Source organism: Lotus japonicus, chromosome 1, assembly GCF_012489685.1.
Source record: "Lotus japonicus ecotype B-129 chromosome 1, LjGifu_v1.2".
NCBI lineage: Eukaryota > Viridiplantae > Streptophyta > Magnoliopsida > Fabales > Fabaceae > Lotus > Lotus japonicus.
This window is the reverse complement of record NC_080041.1, coordinates 18,275,355-18,295,958: the sequence shown is the minus strand read 5'-3', so window position 1 is coordinate 18,295,958 and position 20,604 is coordinate 18,275,355. Positions and strand designations below refer to the sequence as shown.

The window sequence follows — 20,604 nt, the reverse complement described above, 5'->3', positions numbered from 1 at the left end:
ATAGCCTGAGTTCATTCCAGAAATGCCAGAAGAAGGAGTGGATGAAGATGAAGAACCACGATAGTAACAAACAGTAGCATCATGTCCATACTTCTTACAAATCTGACACTGAACGCTGCGATTATTACCTCTACCTCCTCCACGGCCATTGTAGCCACCACGAGAGTTGTTTCCACCATTGTTGCTAGTGTAGCCACCACGTCCACGCGATTCATAGGATCCAGTGCGATCATCACTGCGATCATCATAAGAACGATCCTTATAGGAAGAATCGACAGATCCAGAAGCATAATTTGCTTCAGAGGCCACCGGCGACGGTGTCGACAGCGGAGGTTGAGTCGCTGGTGGCGGTGGAGCCTGAGTAAGGAGCGCCGACGGAGGATTTGTCGAGATCTGGCGAGTACGAGCGCGATCGAGACGCGCTTCATGTGCGATAATCATCGCTTCAACCTGCGAAATCGAACTCGGTGATTCACGATTGTACACAATCGTTTGAAGATGACTGTATTCCTCAGGCAAGCCATCAAACACTGCTTCCAAGTGTTCACGATAGGAGATTGGATCTCCAATCGTGATTAGCGCATTAACAATCGACTTAATACGCTTGAGATACTCAGAACACGACTTCGATCCCTTGGAGATGGATCGAATCTCAGATCTCAGTTGTGTGGACTGCGCGAGAGCGTGTGCGTGGAAGAATTCGAGCACTGCTTCCCAGACTTGCCAGGACTGAGAGCAATTCACCATAGTAGGAAGCACTGATGGTGAAAGCGAAGAAAGTAACCACGTAAACAGAGCAGAATCTTGCTGCTCCCAGACTTGATATGCAGGATTCTCCACTGCATTCACACGATCTTCTTCAGTGAGAAATCGTGGTGGAATCTCAGGATGAGAAAGGAAACTCTGCAACCTGTGAGTGCGAACGATCCCTTCCACATGCTGCTTCCATGAAAGAAAATTTGTATCATCAAGCTTCAACGTAAGCTTGTGAACAAGCGTGGATGAACTCAACTGCGGTTGAGCCACTGGAACTGGAATCGGGATCGGAATCTCTGAAATTTCGTCAGCCATGACGAAGAAGAAGGAGAAGAAAAGAAAATCGAGAGAGATCTCAAGGATCGTGACCTGCTCTTGATACCATGTTGAAAACTCAGAACTCTGTAAATCTAATTCTCATTCATTTCAAAGGTTGTGATACAATAGACCATAGTTCAGTACTTATAGAAGAATATAAAGCTTGATGAACAAGCTAACAATTCTAACAAACTCTAACAACTAACTCTTAATTCTGTTATGCCAGCTAAGCTTGACAGCTAAGCAAGCATAACTAACACACTAACTCAGCTACAATCAGTAGCTTTACTTAACACGAGTAGTATACTCTAATATACAGATTTCCAATTCATCTTCAACTTTTAAAAAGTAAACAACATACAACATTCTAACATAAAAGAATTTAAAATCACATTCAGTTTATCTAGAACTTCAGCAATACCAAAAGCAGGAAGTGAATTAAAAAAAAACAAACAGAACACCAAAAAATAGGTGCATACCCGTTTGTTGTAAAAATTGAAGGATGTAAAGACTTTATAAAACTCCAACAGATTCAACAAAATGCCTGTATCAAATGTCACTTCAAGCTGTTGAAGCATTCCCTGCATGTGAAGATAGAAGATGAAGAGACAAAACAGAAAACAGAATGTAAATGTATCCTGTATTATTATTCTAAATTTACATAGAGAAGTAGACTTATATAAGCTACTCTGACTAACGCAAGCACATGTAACTAACTAACACACGTGTGCACAGCATAGTTGGCACTTACAACTCATAGCATAGACTAGATATACTCTCTAGCACTGTAAAAAAAAATTAAGGGAAAAAGTAGCACACTACAAAGACCAGCAGAACATTCTTCCTTGAACACATTGAGATACCATGAAAATACCTTTACTGACATGTCCATATCTCCGTTAGAGGAAAAATGTACTTGAATGCTGCAGAGATGATTAACTACGCCCAGTGTATTACTTTCATCTATAGTCTGTCAATCAAGGAATACCACCATCAGTATCAATGCAATTGAATTGGGGGGGGGGGGGAGAATAACAGTCAATAGTCAGAAGTCAGAACCATTGAACAAGTATTTATCAAGCAAAAATTACAGTCATAACCAAATAAGTGCAGGCAGTTTGTTATTCACCCTCATTAGCTCCATCTAAAAACTTCAAGTTGATCTCTGTTAGATGAAATGCAAGAAATTTTATTTAATCAAAGCAGGAGGAAAATAACTATCTGCTTAATGTTTCTAGCATTAATGCATTATATTTCAACCTTCTTTATACAACTAGTTGCAAAATTTCGATATCTCACATCTATCTACAAAGTGACGGGCAGATTGACCTACATACAGTAACCAAGCAAGGTGACTGAAACATAAAAACTCTTCAGGTATATATATAATATGTCACCGCAAAGTCTTTATCAAACTGAAAGGAGAACAGAGCTATAAGACTAATAACACACTACAGTAATGAACAACAGCAACTAATAAGTGAACCAGTAATGAGAAGGTTATGGTCAATAAGTGGAAATAAAACACAAGATCAGGTATGATTGTATTCAGGAGCAAGTTGGACTAGCCACCGTTATGGGAAAGATGACACAAAACGCAAACGTGATTTGTTATATTAATTCAGTACAGATGAGATAAGAAAGATACCAACCCCTCTAATCTGTAAAATGACTTTGTTGCTGTTTGAATCAACAATTTTCCCCGACTTGAATTTGGAGATAATAATTCCATGATCTTTGTGTAGCTTAGATTCAACAATTCCACCTTCAAGAATTATTTCTGCAATTTTGTGACAATTCTTCCTAGATAAAGAAGCAAAAGAGGGGGAAAAAGATATTTAGTTCACAAGTACAGAATGCTAATACATGCTGTTGAAAATTCCCACATTGACTAAAGATATGGCCAAACAAATGTTTATAAAGGTAGAGCAACCCTCAACTCTTGATCAAGCTTTTGGGTTGAGTTAGGCCTAACCCAAATTCTAATACATGCATTAACAAATTTTAGACATACCATCAATATACTGAAACAGAGTTGCGAGTTTAACAGAATCAAGTAGTTGATAGAAGAGAGAGAGGGAGAGAAACTGAATTCTGTTATGAATTATTGATCTTACACTATTACAATCACAGTGTAGAATATATATGGCACTTGTAATACTAATTGTGACCGGCTTAACAACAGGGGAGAAGGTCTTTGTATAGTCAACTCCAGGTTGCTGGTGAAAGCCTTTGGCTACCAACCAGGCTTTTTTACTTTTGGACAGAACCATCAGGATTTTCCTTTATCCTGAACACCCATTTGCAGCAAATGGACTCCCTTCCATCAGGTAAGTCAACAAGAGTCCATGTCTGATTTTTCAGTAAGGCATTAAATTCTACAGTCATAGCCTGAAACCAAGTTGGGTCAGCCAAGGCTTGTTTTACACTAGTGGATTCCAAGTGTGTTAACAAAAGAGTAGGATGGAGTCTTGGTTTTATGATGCCATTCTTAGAACCGGTGACCATAGGGTGAACATTGTGAGGAAAATGAGATGAAGAGGCAGAAGAAGGTGCAAGAGGTGGTGTTATGGGAGGAATGGAAGGTAGATCATGACCGGAATTAGTGTTTGAAGATTGCTGAATAGAAGAACCAGAATGTGGATTATTTAAGGAACTAGGAGGAGGAAGTGGAGAAGGAGACTGGAGTGGCAGGCTCTTGTTGATGCATAGAGATAGGTGGGAAAGAGCAAAGAGGAATAGGAGCTGGTACAGGTAATGACACAGATGGTAAGGAAGCGGATTTTGACTCAAAAAGTTAGGTATAAGGAAAGGAAAACTCATTGAACAAAACATTCTTGGAAATAATCTGTCTACCCTCACTAGTTAAACATGTGTACCCCTTATGAGAAGTGGATTAGTGGAATATCCCAAAAACAAACACTTTTGAGACCTGAAATGCATTTTGTGAGATAAATATGAAGGCAATGACCGATAATCACTGGCTCAATCTGCTACTTCCATAGCAGACAATTCTTGTTAGAAAGCTTCTCAGTGATAACATGCAAGAATACAGAAGGATTCGACATATTCATCGCATTGACAGGGTGAGCGTGAATCGGAGAAGTGTGAAGCGGTTGAGTCTGAATCAGGGACGTCACATGCGATGGAGAACGTGGCGGCGATCTTGGTGGAGTAGAGGGAGATCCAACGTCAGCCATGGATTCTCCAAAAAAATCAAGCTCTTGATACCATAACAGAATCAAGTACATGGTAGAAAAGAGAGAGAGAGAGAGAGAGAGACGGGGGGAGGGAGAGACGGAAACAGAATAACTGAGTTCTGTTATGAACTACTAATCTTACACTATTACAATCACAAAAGCAGAATATGTATAGTGCACTTGTAGCACTTAGGTAGGTTCAGGTCTTAGTATCCGAACCAACTAACTAGCTAACCTCTTAAATTATCACTCAGTGAGTGTATACTCTGTTAGGCCTAACCCAAATTCTAAGAGTTATAGTGGCATCTTAAAAATTGAGAATATGACCTTTTTTATATTAATAAAAAATTATTAAGAATTGATAGAAAGGAACATCTTATATGCTAGGATTGTAACTGAAAGAAAACTAAAGCTTTGAGGCTCAAACAGGCTGTAATACATGTACACTCACAGATTCCTAACTAAATTCTAACAATTCTTACTTCCTACCAGCTATGCTGAAGACTAGGCAAACTACACTACACTACATGGCAAAACAGTATAACAGATACTGCACTGCTGAGATAAGTATTACTTTAACATATATTAAGTAAAAACAGAAATCATACTTTTCGTAAAATAAACAAATAAAGAAACACTTAAAATGACTGTAAAATAAGGATAGAGTAAAATACAGTCTATATAAAGTGGCAGAAATCTGACAAATTTCAATCTTTGATGCAAATATGCATAATTCATGCTTGGTAGAAAAATCGACACTGGATGAAACCAGAGGATGAAATTCAGTTGCTTCAGATATATCCTGCAAACAAGCAGCAACCGTTAGACTGAAAAGTGTCGCTCAGCATTTAACATGATACTACCATGTGTGGTTTAGATTTTCGTTGTTTAATTAGAAGTTAAATGTAATATATGATTTTTCATATTTCATTAACAATCAGTGATCTGCTTTGTTATCAAAACAGCAACAATATCAAATATCTCTGCAAGAAAAAAAAATGATAAAGCATAAGGAGCATCTCATTTATTTTCAACTTTGACCTCATTATTGATTAATCAGTTTATGCAAGTAGATGTTAACACTCCAAAATTGAGCTTCTCATTCTATACAATGTTTCAATTCAATTACAGAACTCCAAATTATATAATATTTTTTCTTGCGGTGCTTTAACTTCCGAAGTACCGGAAGTAAAAGAAAATTAAATTCCAGAGAGTTCTGGAATCGTAAAGTTTAGATACAAGATATATATGTTCGGAACTCCAAATTCAAGAACAGATAATTTTTTTACTTCCCAAAATTGGACTTCTAAAACTACAATTAAAATTATGAAATTCCAATTTTGAAAGCAAAAAAATCAATTCTGCAGTTCCAGTATTGAAACTACCTTTCTTCCATAACATTCCACAAATGTAATTATAGTTCCATATTTGAAGTTGAGAGAGAGGTATTGAGAGTTAGTGCCCGCTTTAATTCACATGACGATTCATCAAAAGCGTGTATCAGAAATGAAGAAATAAAATGAAAAACAGAATGGGTTGTGCAATTAGAAAATAAAGGTGTGCAAAAAGCAACCCCCATTACATACATTGATAATAGACTCCATCCCTCAAGTTAAGAGATTAGGATCAACTAAGGAAACAGTGATAACAGATACAGCAAAAATAATACTAGATCATTTCCTGCAGAATAATATCTCAACAAAAAAATATAACGAAACTATTGCTCAGAGATAATCTAAGTTGCTTTAAGTATTCATAGAAACGCTAACGTTATTATGAGGTTTAAAAAGGAAAATCATCATGTAACTATCAATATAAAACAATAAAAAATGGTATTTGTTAGAATTATAAGTTAGAACCACACACCACCACAAAACCATAAGGCTTAAGGCAATGGGTATGTGTGTTCTTCATTATATATATACACTTGTACACTAGCTAATCCACCCAATGCGGGGCTTCTTCGGGTCTCCACTTGGTATTCTCAGGGCCGTGTATAGAGATTTTGGGGCCTAAGGCGAAAATGATAAAGTGTTTTTATTTTAACAAAAATCTTAAAGAGACCGAACATATCATATAAATTATTAATTTTCTATATTAATCTTCCCGTTTTTTGAGCTGTGAAATCATTTATTAGAGTTTTATACTCCAACATAAGTAAAATATTATGAACAATAGAACATGAAACACAATGAATGAATCAATGAGAGATTTTGCAACATTTTAATAATAAATATCTCATTTGATAATTCACTTCAACGTAGAAAAATGAAAATTTTCTTTTTTTAGAGAAGAAACAATGAGTGCAAAGCAAACTAATTGTTATAAAATTTTCCTCTTGTAACAAAAAAAAAAACACTAATTGTTATGAGTAACACAATTTAATTTTTTGAGTTTTTTAAATGTATAAACAACATATATTTTATTTATTATTTATTGTTTTTTCTGGAAAATGTAAATTTTCTAATACAGAACAATACTATTAATAACTATCAAAATTGCACTTAAGTTCTTACATTGCATTATCCATGTTACAATTAATATTACTTAATTTTTTATTGTTTCACTACTTTTTTAAGTCCCAGTAATATAACCTATATACATACCAAAAACATTTGGGGGCCTATATATTTTGGGGGGCCTTAGGCAATTGCCTATTTTGCCTAAGGCCTATTTAAATTCAAACTGAAATGCATTTTTCCCAACATATAATCTGGACGTGAAAGTTTCATTTTTTGACCGCACAAACCAAAACATGCACAACCCTCAACATATTTTGATAGTTTAATAAACAATAGAGCACAGGCACTGCACCTTAACATCAAATGACACAACTCCAGAAAATTGACTGGAATCATCGGTTCCACCAGCACCAAGCATCCCACGAGATAGCCAATTCAGCCATCCCCGGGATTTAACTGTGTGCTCATCATTGCTATGATTATCTATATGGATATCATCAGTCTGAATCCTACCACTGTTAGTAGAAGAACTAGAACACCTCGACAATAATTCCTGTAAGAACATAAAAAGCAAGAACTTTTAAAACCAAACAAGCAAATGACACAACTCAAAAATACAGAGCCTCATCAGCATAAAAGTTGCACAAAATAAGTCAATCTACCATGGAATATAACACTAAACAACCAGACACTGAATTTTAATTCATGACATGTAGCACACTTACCCGCATCTCATATTCTGCAGCAGATCGATAATTCAAAATATCATCTAGATCTGATTCTTTCTCCATTTGCTCCAAATCTCTAAGAACAGTGTCATCAACTGGCTAATAAACGCAAATATTATCATCATCAACAACAACTGGACAGGACAATTTAAATCATGTAAGAAATGAGAAAAGAAAAGAAATGATTAAACCTGTGTCTAAATGATAGGAACAAATCTCCTAAGGGTAGGCTGTTATTATAACTAACTAGCTGATAGCTGTTACGTAGAATAGTAAGTTAGTTAATTAAAGGGAGTGGATAACAGAATGAGTATGAGACTGTGAATTTGGGGTAAGGGGGGCAATCAGGGTCATTAGGGGAGAGTATTGGTCTCTAGAATATCAACGAATTTATGTATTCATTGTTCAGTGTAATAACACAATTCCTTTTTTATGCTCTATATGAACAGGTTCTAATGAACTGGTATCAGAGCCTTCTACCATGACTCTGAGCCACAAATGAGCTCCGGCAATGATGACACCGATATTGCAGTGTTCACCTAGGACTAGTCAAAAAGCAGATAATGCACAGCCACCCAACCTGGGCGCCAGGCAGTGGAGCATTGTGAGATGCCTAAGATCCAATCGCCAGGCAGCCAGCCTACTTGGCTCATCTTATGAACCACCTTGCTGAGGATGTAGTCAGCCACACACAGAAGGTGACCTTAAAAGCCCACTCCTATATATCATCTGTCTTTTAATTCTCCTCCGCCACGGGTCACTTGATACCTTCACCCACCATCGTGATCTCCAATCGGCTGTCCTAGATCTATCACACCAATTTTTTTCGTTCTGTGAATTTTCCAGCAGCCCCTTCCTGAGCTCTCTTCTGATACTTGCAAGTTCTTTCTGAACTATCCAACAATGTCAAGCTCACGCTTGTGCTTCTCGATTTCTTTCCTCCAATTTGCCATCTCTTTCTTCATATCTCCAAGAATGTCAAGAATTTCCTTCCTTACTTCTGACAACAGTGAACAGCTCATGGATCCTTCCATATTCAACCACCACAGCTACTTGATAGAGCTCTAATACCAACTGAATAAAATTAAAATTTTTATTGAATGAAAGGATACTTCGAGTTTCTAGGCTATTCGAGCGAACCCAGCCTCTCTCACTTCCCAATTACAATGACACATATATGAAGTCCCTCTAATCTCTGTTAGTTATAATATTTCCCCTCTCGCTCTCTTATCTAACTCACTGTTACAAACTATTCTACCAAGTCACTAACTAGAGAAGGGGTTACCTATCAAAAGTTGCCTCTTGTTAGACTCTGGTACCATGTTAGCACAAGAGAAAACAAGAGTCAAATAATGAAATGTATATCTACAGTCTAAACTGCACAACAGAGCTGAATTATGAACAAAAATCACAAATACAGCAATAACATACACAAACCACAGTCATCTTAGTTACTGTAATTGCAGAATTTGATCAGTCTTACAACGAATTCAGAAATTATTTACATACTTTACAGAAACAGGTAAAATCTAAAAAGCATTTCTAACAAATATATGATACACATACAGATCTAAATGTGTGTGCCTACATGGAAAAGAACAGCAAAAGAAAGCCACCTGCTCTTGTCGGAGAAAATCCAACTTAGTCTTGTACAAGTTCATATAATTCCTACGGAAGCTTCTGCAACCAGGAAACGTAATGAATTACCAGACGTGGTAGATAAATATCAGTAAGAGACTGCATACGGACACAAATAAAATAAAAAGATAAATTTGAAACGCTATCTAAAAAGAAGACTAATAAAGAAAGATAACACAGTATCAGTACAATATCAAAATATGACAGACATAGGTTTGAGTCAGATCTTACATCTCATTCAGGAGTTCAAAAAAAAAAAAATACATCTCATTCAGAAGAATTTGCAACCTCACACTTGCAGGTTGCATGTGATACAGTGATAGTGACACAATAATTATTTGAAAGGATAATAAGCATATATTCATGCTTGCTCTACAGATACTTCTGTTTTTAACGTGATTCAAGGTCAAAAAGTTAATGTCAAATTATGGTGTGGCAGGAGTTAGAAGATGAACCAGAGAGACAATACTGTGAAAGGTTACTATATTAACAATCTGAATGATTACAGTATAATCAGTTATATTTATAGAAGATGAAGCTTACACTAGAAGCCTCCAATCAGTTGTAACAGAATAATAGAGATAATGAAGTGGTAACTCAAAGAAGTCCCACATTGCCAAGATTAGCAAGTGCACAAGTGCATATATAATAAAGAACACACACACCCATTGCCTTAAGCCTAAGGTTTTGTGGTGTTGTGTAGTTCTAACTAAGGATTTCTAACATGGTATCAGAGCTGGTCTGATCCAAGCCATGACTTCCGCTTCCAAAAAAAAAAAAAAAAAAAAAAAAAAAAAACGAAAAAAAAAGTAAAAAAAAATCCGAAAAAAAAAAGAAGCAAAAATGGCAGTCCCATTTGCGCAAGCCAAGGCCTCAGACTCAGACGAAGGAGCACAAGTCCAAGGAACTCCGATGCTCCCGCTAGAGTACTAGCCCAGACAAAGAAAGTCGAAAGGCAGACTCAGACGAGGAGCACAAGTCCGACGGCCACTGATGTTCCCGCTGGAGTGCAAGGCACAGGCAAAAAAAAAAAAATGGAGTCCCAATTGAGGGGGAGTAATAGAGATAATGAAGTGGTAACTCAAAGAAGTCTCACATTGCCAAGATTAGCAAGTGCACAAGTGCATATATAATAAAGAACACACACACCCATTGCCTTAAGCCTAAGGTTTTGTGGTGTTGTGTAGTTCTAACTAAGGATTTCTAACACAGAATGCTGAGTCAGCATAACAGAAGCTGGCTCAGCCTAACAGAATCTAAGCTAATCTTATTCTATTAGCTAGTTAGTTATAATAACAGCCTACCCTTAGGAGATTTGTTCCTATCATTTAGACACAGGTGGGATAATAAAAGAAATAAAGATATACAATCTCGGGATGCCAAACGAAAATAAAGAAAAATAAAATTATTCGAAACCACAACCCCAAGAAGCCCAAAATCAAATATACTTTGTTGAGTACAATTACCATTTCATGAACTTACAATCGATCCCCAAGGTATCTCCATGATGTTTTCTTCAGTTTCTTGCGAACATCTGAAAGAACTGATTCTTGGGCATAATGCCACCAAAATATTTGCCAACCTTCACACTTTCTTGGTAAAGGACAATGCCAGGGACGAAAGCGACCGTACCTACATGAAATAATAATCAAAATATTTCAGAAAACTAAACTTCTAATACCAAAGCGACAATTTGAGCGCAAGTCAAAATGCATTAAGAATAATGGCTATCGTGCTGATACTCGAAAGGCAATTTTTCCACATTTAATGATCACGGAATAGAAAACAACATAATAATTGCACATTACATTTGAATAATCAAGAAATTGCAAAGCCGGAAAGCAACTAAAACAACTATTAATACATGTTTTATACTGTTACATACAACAACTCGGCCTGAAATGAATCTCAGTTCTAATGGGGCTGAAATACTACAATGGATGGTGCAAGTCTTTCAACATTGGTGCTGAAAATGGGTTTATTTGTTGAGAACAAAACACAAGAACTAGAAAACTAGTGGAACTGCATGTCTTCCCAAACCAACTTTCTTGTTTTGGTGGTCAAAATCGCGATTTTAATCGCACAATTGCATGATTCTATGATCTGCGCACCCCTGTTCTGCTTCTATAACAGCAACTAATTTATACATCAAGCAAAGGTATGTCTGAAAGGCACATATTTAACAGAACTGATATAATAGTCACAGGCTTCTGGCAAAAAACTTACTTTTCTCTTAATCTACAAGTGCAGACATAATCCCAGACAAGAAACATTTGTTGTAACTGAACCTCATCTAAGGATATAACCTGATAAGTAGAGACAATATTAGAATGGAAACAAGTGCTGTAAGTAGGACAGAAGAAACAAAAGCTGCAATACACTGCTTAACATGATTCCATAAAATGCAAGAACCAACCAAATCACTCAATTCAGCAGTGAGAGAATACTGAGGAGCATTGTCATCAACCTTCTGTGATCTGTTGGCCTGAAAGACAGAACAAAGATGAAGCTTAAGTGGGAAAAAATACTTTTCGCCGATTAATGATTAAAAACTATATAGAGCACAAGGTTATGCAATAAAATAATAATCCGAATCAAAATGATTGAGCAAGAGGAACAAAAAAAAGGGGAACGTAGTACACCTCTACTGAGCGATTAAATGAAACATGCAATAAATAAAAAGAGAGGTTACAGTATATGCATATAACAAGAAAAACTCTGCTAGAAAAGTAACACTTTTATTTTTATAGAAAAAGACAACTTTTGACTGCAGAGAAAGGATAAGACATCCTCAGAAGGGAATTATAAAAGGAAAACAAAACTAGATATTGAGCCACATAACAGGGCATGCAAATCTCTCTGCGTGCCTCACAAAATATCTCAAAAGAGACCATGAGCTGAACATCACAGACAAGATATTGTGGGTCACTTTTTAGAGTTAACAAATGTCACTAAAATGACGATAACTAGATGAAACAATGGTATGGGAAACAAGGATACAGATAAGATATCCATACCGAAAGAATTAAGGTTACATCACATGGTGCCAATATAGAATTGTAATGATTTCCTTCAGATCTTATGTTGCTTGCTGAGCAGGAGTAACCCGTGTTGTCCATAGCTACCAAGTCCATTGTACTATGAAACATACTGGAATAAAATTCCAGTCCTTTTATCTCTACAATTTTATTTTCTTGAGCCCCAAACACCCTTCCATTTGAAGACCTGAAATATAAGGTGTGTAAAAAGTCAAATCTAAGTTGACACATGAACTGACAATTTTAAACATATTGTTTGTCCTTTTATGCAAAATTTCAATCAACCACTTGCACTGATTTGGACTTGTTCACTTATAATAGTGTATACTGTATAGATGTTCTAGGCTCAGCTCACATGAGCAGAGTAGTGTTAACTATACAGCTCTATCAGAAGTTAAAAACAGAATCACAACCCTCCCTCCTTCTCTCTCTCCACATCATCTTTAACAAGGGGTGAGGGTTCCTCTACCCTTTATAAACACTTAGCTATCCATATCTCTAGTCAACGAGGGCCTTCTCAACATACCTAAAGGCATGTAAGGGCTGCAATTAAAATGTAATATTAAGAACCCTTAGTTAATTAAACAATGAGAAGCTGTGAAATTGAGCACTGACAAAAACAGCTTTTGGTCCTATTGTGAATATGTAGCACAAGAAATGAGGCCAAAATATCTAGTAGGTAGCCGTGCCAACTTTCAAAGCAAATATTCTACAGAGTGCACGTAGGTAGCCATTGTGTTCATATATCTTCAACCAACAAAAGGGTTCAATTATCATTACTCAGTGGACAAAAGTAACAGAGCATTACCCAAAGAGATTTTGCTTCATGGTCAAGTTAGAAAACTTCAAACCAAACATAATATGCCCCTGAAAAACAAGAATAGATGAAAGTTAGTACTTGATAAGAAAATCATTAAATCTGTAGGGGGGGCGTTTGGTAGAGGGTTTGAAAATAGATTCCCGGGAATGCTATATTCCCAGGCATAATTTATTCCCAGGAAAATTGTATAATTTTGTTTGGTAGATGTGTTACATTCTCAGTAATATTTCAAAATTCTATCTAATTAAAAAATAGAACATTGGAAAAACATGTGATGAAATATGGTAGAAATGGGAAGTTATCTTCAAAAATAACTTCCATTCCCATGGAAATAAAAGATTTCCATCATTTTCCTTGGCAATAGAAACATGACAAAACATATGCATTCAACCCGGCTATCTAACATACCCAGGAATACATTTTTCAAAAAATTGTACCAAACATGGGAATGTAACATTCCCAACCTCACTTTCCCGGGAATGTTTTAAGATCCCTTCTACCAAACGATTTGCTCTGGAATGGAACCCTAGGTAATTTGAAGAGAAAAATGTACCATATGAAAATAAACTCACCAGATCATTTTGCACATCACTGTACAAAATATGAAAATTTCGAATGTCCACCTGAATGCTGTCAAGGATCTTACAAGAAAAAAAAAAATTAAGAGTGGTTATTGGTATCAAAAAGAAAAAGGATATTGCAGATTCTGTGAATGAAAAAAAGGGAGAGTTTCCAAAATGAATGTAAAGGAGTTTACATTTACAGAGTTCAGAATAATGGTTTCACTAACAGCAACTGTGAGTGCTTACTGAAACAGTAGTTATAGACTAGCTTAACTAACACCAAACTTTGTTATAATTCAATTAACGACATAACAGTCTACTATGCTATACTCTGTCAACCCCCTCAAGCTCATGGCGAGATCAGGGAAAGTGGATCATGAACATTGAGCTTGTCTCTAAACTCTAGGATGTGTGTAGGCGAGAAGGACTTTGTGAGAACATCAGCTTGAAAAGATGCTGATGTATTGTAAAGCTACTTGAAAAATAGATCAAGCTATATATGATTCATAAAAGCGCGTACATTGGTGTATACGGATATGGTGTATCCGATTGTATTCAAGGATATCCTAGAAGTTAGTTGTTAGTTAGAGATTGTTTAGATTTAGATATCAGCCAGTTAGTCAGCTTAGCTTGGTAATTCTGAATCAGTGAACAGATTCATTCAGTTTCCACATCTCTTCAGTTCTCCCTCCCCCCCCCCCCCACCCGCCCCCGTTTCACCCCTTGTAGCATGGTAACAAGAGCTTGAGAGAAGTTATGGATTCCAACTTGCCTCTGATCCCTCCACCAGCCCGCACTTTGCCCATGCAAGTGACACCTATTGTCGCTGAAACACTAGTCATTCTATTCTGGCAAGCACTTTGGTGACATTTTTGTACTTCATTACCAAAAATCTTGATGATTGTTCTGTAATCTTATTCTTTTTCCAAAAGTTTAGGCACTATGTTCCCCACTGCTTAAATCTAGAAATTATCTCTCCCACTATGGTCTCCACTCCTTAAATCTAGACACTAAGTCCCCCATTGCCCTTTAGGCACTCAAGTTAGACACTAAATGAGGCACTAATTTAGGAGTGTGTCCCCCACTAATATTCGTTTTCCTCGCAAATAAATTGTGTACTCACATAAGAAATTGGGTATCAAGAAACAACATTTCTTCTTTCAACTTCAATATTTCTTCTTTCAACTTGGTCTCAGAGCTCCCTATTAGGGATACTGTACGTGCATACTATTAGTCTCTGTATTAGTGTGTTGTCAGTCAGTTTATAATGTACTGCTGTTTTCAGTTACATAGTTAGAGTTTGTTATCTAGTATGACAAGCTTCGAAGAGAAGTTTCACAGCTCTATATAAAGAGCCTGGTGTATCCTCTGTAACAGCTAATCAGAATATTACAATCTCTTTTCATTCTCTCTTTCTCTATCCTAGTTCTAGTTCTAGTTCTTGTTCTATCTATTATGGTATCAAGAGCAGTGTTCTACTCCTGAACCGTGACTTCCGCAACCAATCCTTTCTCTGGAGCATCATAAAATACACCAGTCAATTTTTCACACTCCATAACCATCAAGTTCGATGATACAAACTTTATCTCATGGCGCCAGCAGGTCGAAGGTGACATCCGAGCTCACAAATTGCAGCGGTTTGTGATTAATCCAGATCCACCTCCTCTCTATCTGACTGATGACGATCACCTCACCGGCACAGTCAATCCGGCACATCTTGCTTGATTGCAGCAAGATTCCACTCACTTTGCGTGGTTGCTCTCAACTCTCTGATTCCTTTCTTCCAACAGTGCTGAATTGCATTCAATCTTGGCAAGTATGGGACAAGATTCATGATTATTTTCAGGCTCAGAATCAAGTGGAGTCTCCAAAACTGCGATGTGAGTTGCGCAATAACACAAGGATCGCGTACTACATCGGAGTTTCTTAAGCATGATAAAACAATTGTCAACACGCTTATGTCTATCGTTGATCCTGTAAGTCCTCATGATCTCATCGATGCCTCTTTTTATGGTCTCCACTCCATGAGGAATACATTTCTCTTGCAACAGTTGCTAACAATCGAACAGCTCCCTATTCTATCACAGAAGTCGAATCCATGATTGTTGCCTACGAGGCTCGATTAGAACGCATGAAGAGCCTGCTGTATCCTCTGTAACAGGTAATCAAAAAATTACAATCTCTTTTCATTCTCTCTTTCTCTATCCTAATTCTTCTTCTTCTTTCAGCACAAGGTGCAATTTCAGCACACGGTGCAAAGATATGCTTTGGCCACAACTCAAGCCCATTCTTCGAAGAGGAGTGTGATAAAACTAAAATGACTCATTCCTAGCCTTGTACCAAACAGCTTAAGCTTATAGGATTTCTAACGAGAAACTCAGAGCAACTAACGAGAAACTACATTGGATTGACATGAAGAAATCAGCTACAACACACCGAAACAGCAATTATATCAAGATATAATCCTACCTTTGCAGTAACGTGAGAAATAAAAGATTGCCCAGCATGACTACCTGCAGAAAATAAAGCTATTAATAAAACCAAAATATATAAATGATACGACTAAACAGCATCTCGATTAACAACAATAACAGTTTGACCAGTACAGAAGTTAGAATACAGTTGCCATCTCAAATTTAATCTTTTGAAAGACTATTTATTTTCAAAAAAATTCACGAGAAAGATGAGAGAAAAGATACATCCAGTATCTCGGTCTTACCCTAATAACAGTTTGACCAGTACAAAAGCTAGAATACAGGTCGACATCTCAAATTTAGGGCCAAGGAAAAAACCAACCAATCTACATAACCAATAAACAATAAGGATTTCTACTCCACATTCTACTTTGGGAACACATGGAATAATCACCCACTCCTTCCTTTTTCAAAAAGGAAGCAAGTAAGAGGAGTCAAGTTGATGAAATATAAGGATTTATATGTAATAGCATAGACCTGCTCTCTCTCCCTCTCTCTCTCTCTCTCTCTCTCTCTCTCTCTCTCTCTCTCTCTCTCTCTCTCTCTCTCTCACTCACTCACTCACACACACACACAAATGAAGAAACTGAAATATCTTCAGCAGAGGTCAAAGGAGGGGGGATGGAATGTCTAGATAACCCAAGTACAATTCAGGCATAGGTCTTACTCTATCCAAAAAGTTAGCTTAGGGGGTAAGGATTAGGTTGTCTACGGTGGTTCCGTGAAAAAAGTGAACCACCATGAGACAGTAAATATTGACCAGCAGAAGTATTAGTAAAAAAAATTGAGGTGCAGTTTAATAAGATATAGAAATACAAGGGAATGACTAAAAAATATGTGAACATATAAAGCCCAAAGGGAGCATTTCAAATTGAACTTAAATGGCTTACCACTCACACGTCTGGATAGTTTTCCCAATTCGGCTGCTGCTAGCTTGGCCTTTTTGCTAGCAAATTCTCTTTTTTCAACAGCATCAGCACACCACTATCACAACAACAGTGAATTGCTCAGAAACTGAATAATAAATGTACATAACAAAATAGGCACTCCACTATCACAACCACAGTGAATTTCTAAGTAACTGTATAATAAGTGTACATAACAAAATAGATTGCAGCAAATGATATGACAGAGTAACTAAAAAAAATTGTTTTTTGTCATTTTCAATAATTCTTCAATTGGCACATAATAACAGTTATAGAAAGAGTGAAACAATTAAGAAGTACCTCTTGATCACCTCGCTGTGATGCAGAAATGAAGACATCCTCTAAAATGATTATAACAGGATCCCATGGCTTTTTCCAAGGAATTTTTATGCTTAACCTCCCAACTCGACCTAACAAAAAAATTCAAGCGTCATAAGGAAAGAGAAAAGAGGATCTCCTCAGCACAAGAATCCTTCCCCCATGCTCTATAAATCAACCACTTGATCAGAAAAAACAATGATTATGTTAGGATGTAAGAGAAGGGAAATTTAGCTAGGGGGCTTTTATAGTAGTTAGGGCTGTTATAGTGGTTAGTTAGTAAGACGGATTACGTAGATAAATAGGGGATGGCAAGATTAGAAAGGAAATTCATTCAGTATTGATAATTTGAGAAGGCAGAGCAGCAGCTCAGTTGCAAGAGGAAACCCTTGGAGGAGATTTCTCTCTGTGTCTTTTCATGCAATATAAATAGATTATTTCACTTCTGATTCCTGGGTTCAAAAAAACCCGCCCTGCCTGTCAGATATGTTATTGGGGGAATTCATGGAGAAGTTAGGGAGGTTTTTGAAGACCAGAGGTCTAGGATCCTTAGATTTGCTCAGGAAGAAGCTGGCAAAAATAAACTGCATCGGAAAGATGCTTACAAGATGGACACAAAACAAGGTATTGAAGTGGTGTTTGATGGCACTGCTGTAAGATTAAAATTATCCACCCAAATAAACTTTTAAAAGAGAAAATTTTAATGGCACTGCTGGTAAATTTTGATAAATATATCCTCCTATGATCTATCTTTCTAAGTTTTTTCTTGATAAATTTTGTTTTTATCAAAGAACAAAATTATAAAAGGAAGGAATTAGTTAAATGTTAGAAGGAGGATGACAATGCGATACCTTGCTTTAGTGCAAACGGAAGCTGGAGATAATCAAATGCTTCAAGTATCAGCTCCACATTCTCCAATAGTACTTCCTCTATTAAACAATACACGTTCAAGTCCAAAATCAGTCCATAAAAAAAATTCACTTAAAGTAAATATATGTTTTCAATGTTTAATTTTCTTCTGTTTATGACAAACAACATTATAATAAAACAGCAAAATAGGATTGAAGTACACCAGTAACTTTTCGAAAAAATTAAACAAACATGCATAGCTACTGAAATTCATATATTCAAAAAGTTGAAATAATCCCGCAGGGAATGTTAAATGTTAACATTTAGGAAATTTTACATCCTTTAGCCTGTAGTAGACCGAGTGGGTGGATTGCGAGAAAAATTGGTTCATAAAATAAGAGAACTAACATTGAAACAAGTAAAGATCTATTTTGGTCCTCCAAAGATACAAGTATCCTTGGTTTGGTTTGGTCCTCCAATAATAAAGTTAAATACAAAAAATTGGTCTTTCTATAGCCATTTTTCAAATCAAATTGGCCCTTCTAAATATTTTTTCACATTAGTTTGACTTTTCAAAAATGCAAATTTGATGTCAAACTTTGACATTGAAGCAACACTATAATGCATTTATCATTAAAGGACCACATTGATGGCAACTGTATCATTGGAGGACCAAAATGAAGCGGCAAAGTTATCAAAGTACACCGCATACTTTTTTTTCACATTAGTTTGACCTTCGAGGGAATACTTATGTTTCTTTCAAACGCCCTCTCAGGATGCTGCATAAGTGATTGTTTCCCCAAAATAACATAACCCAAAAATGTACTTTCATGCTCCCAAAGGTAAATATTACAACTAGCCAACATAACTAAAAAAAAGCACTACTGCTGCTTCACATACCAAGTCTAATCTTCAGCTGCTCTTTCTGGATATCTTTGAAATATCGGCCCAGGTAACCCAGCAGCAACTGATGAACCAGACCTTCAAACATTGATGCAGAACTATTTCCGTGGACGCCACAACATCAATAACTTTCCAATAGCTCCACTGAAATCAATTACAATCAGGTTAGTGAAACCGAGTAAAACTAAGAAAACCCACTGACAACCCCTCTATAAAACAAACAAAAAAAACCAAACTTTAAAATAAAAATCAGATTTTTAAGTAAGAAGATGCTAATGAATTGATAAGATCATAAGAAGTACAAGGGGTACTTCAACCCCATAAAAGAGAAAAACAGAAGCTAGTAGAAAACGCGGCTGCTAATAAACCAGAACAGTGAAATAAAGATAGAATCTTACAAGTCTGCAAAATACCCTCATTGATTTTTACATTCCACAAACTTGGGAACAATTTTTTAAACAAATAATTCCACACTAAAAAGTAATTATGCACTTTGTATAGGGTTACTTTCAGTGTCCATGCTTGAGAAAGCAACAATGAAAAGGGTTTGGTTATGATTGAGATAAATTGTGATTATCATTCATCATCACTATGAATAATTCAATCAGAAATTAATTCTAATCATGCTCACCACAGTAGCTTACAGCAAGAAGCCAAGTATATTCAAAAATCAAAAATGATTTGAATGTTAAGTTTGTTTCAGTTTCTGATTGAGTGAGTGTGTGTTAATCAAATTAGGATTCAGTAGTGTGTGTATTCATGGAGATTGGAGGGAGTGAGTTCGCTTTACCTCGACGGGAGACACTCGAACAGACGACACAGAGGCGTTGCACGCGGCGGCCGGCGGCACCGTGAATGTAGACGGCGGCGTCGAGAGCCTTCAGGAGAGTGAAGAAGCGTTGACAAAATCCCTAATTTGGAGAGAAACTCGAAGGATGAATCAGAAAGAGGAGAATGATGAAGAAGAAGTTTGGAAGATGGAGAAGTGTAGACACACTATTTCTTTCATTTTTATTTACAATTTTACATCGACTCAACTTATATGTTTCCCGGCTCTTACAACTGAACTATCATTCGGGGACTTTTTTTTGTTTTCTTAGTTATACTTTTAGTTAAATTTTAAAAAATTATAGATGTGTCATTATATTGATTGGAGAACTTGACAAAATGGACATAAGAAACTTATGTAAGTTTTTTCCGAAATGAGTATCAAAGTTATTAATGAAAATTAGGAATTACATTCTCGGGTCCCGCTAACGTGGATCCCATCTTTTCGGGCTCTAATTTTGGAGCCTTGTTTTTTACGTGTCGTCACCCTTCCGGTAAAAAAAAAGGTTAAGTTAATATTATTAGTTAAAGTTTTAAGTATTCTATTAATTGCTAATCATGATTCCGCACTAATTACTAGTATATATTTAGTCCGAGGACACTCTCAGCTGGAATTAATTTCACACTTGAAGAAGATTCATCATTACCCTTAGCTCTAGTTGTACCCGCACCAGCCTCCTCGGGCAGATCTAACCCACGAACCCCCTAACCTGTAGCAGCGAAAACAAAGGTATCCTCCGAATCACGATTTTCTTGTCTCGTGTTTCTTCAGTAAGAAAGCAT

The 20,604-nt window shown here is 36.6% G+C and overlaps 1 protein-coding gene across 3 annotated transcripts in view; it reads right to left on the bottom strand.

Annotated features, from left to right (window-relative positions):
• The window catches only part of LOC130733954 (uncharacterized), a 48,665-nt gene extending 28,663 nt beyond the window's left edge, over nucleotides 1-20,002 (bottom strand). The window contains exons 1-19 of one of the 3 annotated variants that reach the window (XM_057586244.1): nucleotides 19,784-20,002; nucleotides 18,991-19,137; nucleotides 18,093-18,170; nucleotides 17,224-17,333; nucleotides 16,888-16,981; nucleotides 15,993-16,036; nucleotides 13,533-13,601; nucleotides 12,949-13,007; nucleotides 12,120-12,327; nucleotides 11,519-11,587; nucleotides 11,329-11,408; nucleotides 10,585-10,734; nucleotides 9,081-9,144; nucleotides 7,462-7,563; nucleotides 7,089-7,289; nucleotides 4,949-5,076; nucleotides 2,727-2,877; nucleotides 1,949-2,044; nucleotides 1,554-1,655 (exon numbers count right to left, since the gene is read on the bottom strand). In XM_057586244.1, coding sequence (XP_057442227.1) covers nucleotides 1,554-1,655; nucleotides 1,949-2,044; nucleotides 2,727-2,877; nucleotides 4,949-5,076; nucleotides 7,089-7,289; nucleotides 7,462-7,563; nucleotides 9,081-9,144; nucleotides 10,585-10,734; nucleotides 11,329-11,408; nucleotides 11,519-11,587; nucleotides 12,120-12,327; nucleotides 12,949-13,007; nucleotides 13,533-13,601; nucleotides 15,993-16,036; nucleotides 16,888-16,981; nucleotides 17,224-17,333; nucleotides 18,093-18,170; nucleotides 18,991-19,081 — 1,896 coding nt within the window. In that variant the 5' untranslated portion in view covers nucleotides 19,082-19,137; nucleotides 19,784-20,002. Of the gene's footprint in view, nucleotides 1-1,553; nucleotides 1,656-1,948; nucleotides 2,045-2,726; nucleotides 2,878-4,948; nucleotides 5,077-7,088; nucleotides 7,290-7,461; nucleotides 7,564-9,080; nucleotides 9,145-10,568; nucleotides 10,735-11,328; nucleotides 11,409-11,518; nucleotides 11,588-12,119; nucleotides 12,328-12,948; nucleotides 13,008-13,532; nucleotides 13,602-15,992; nucleotides 16,037-16,887; nucleotides 16,982-17,223; nucleotides 17,334-18,092; nucleotides 18,171-18,990; nucleotides 19,138-19,783 lie in introns of those variants that run through there. The other 2 variants (XM_057586246.1, XM_057586247.1) reach the window with 2 other exon arrangements.
• Nucleotides 20,003-20,604: the final 602 nt, after the last annotated feature.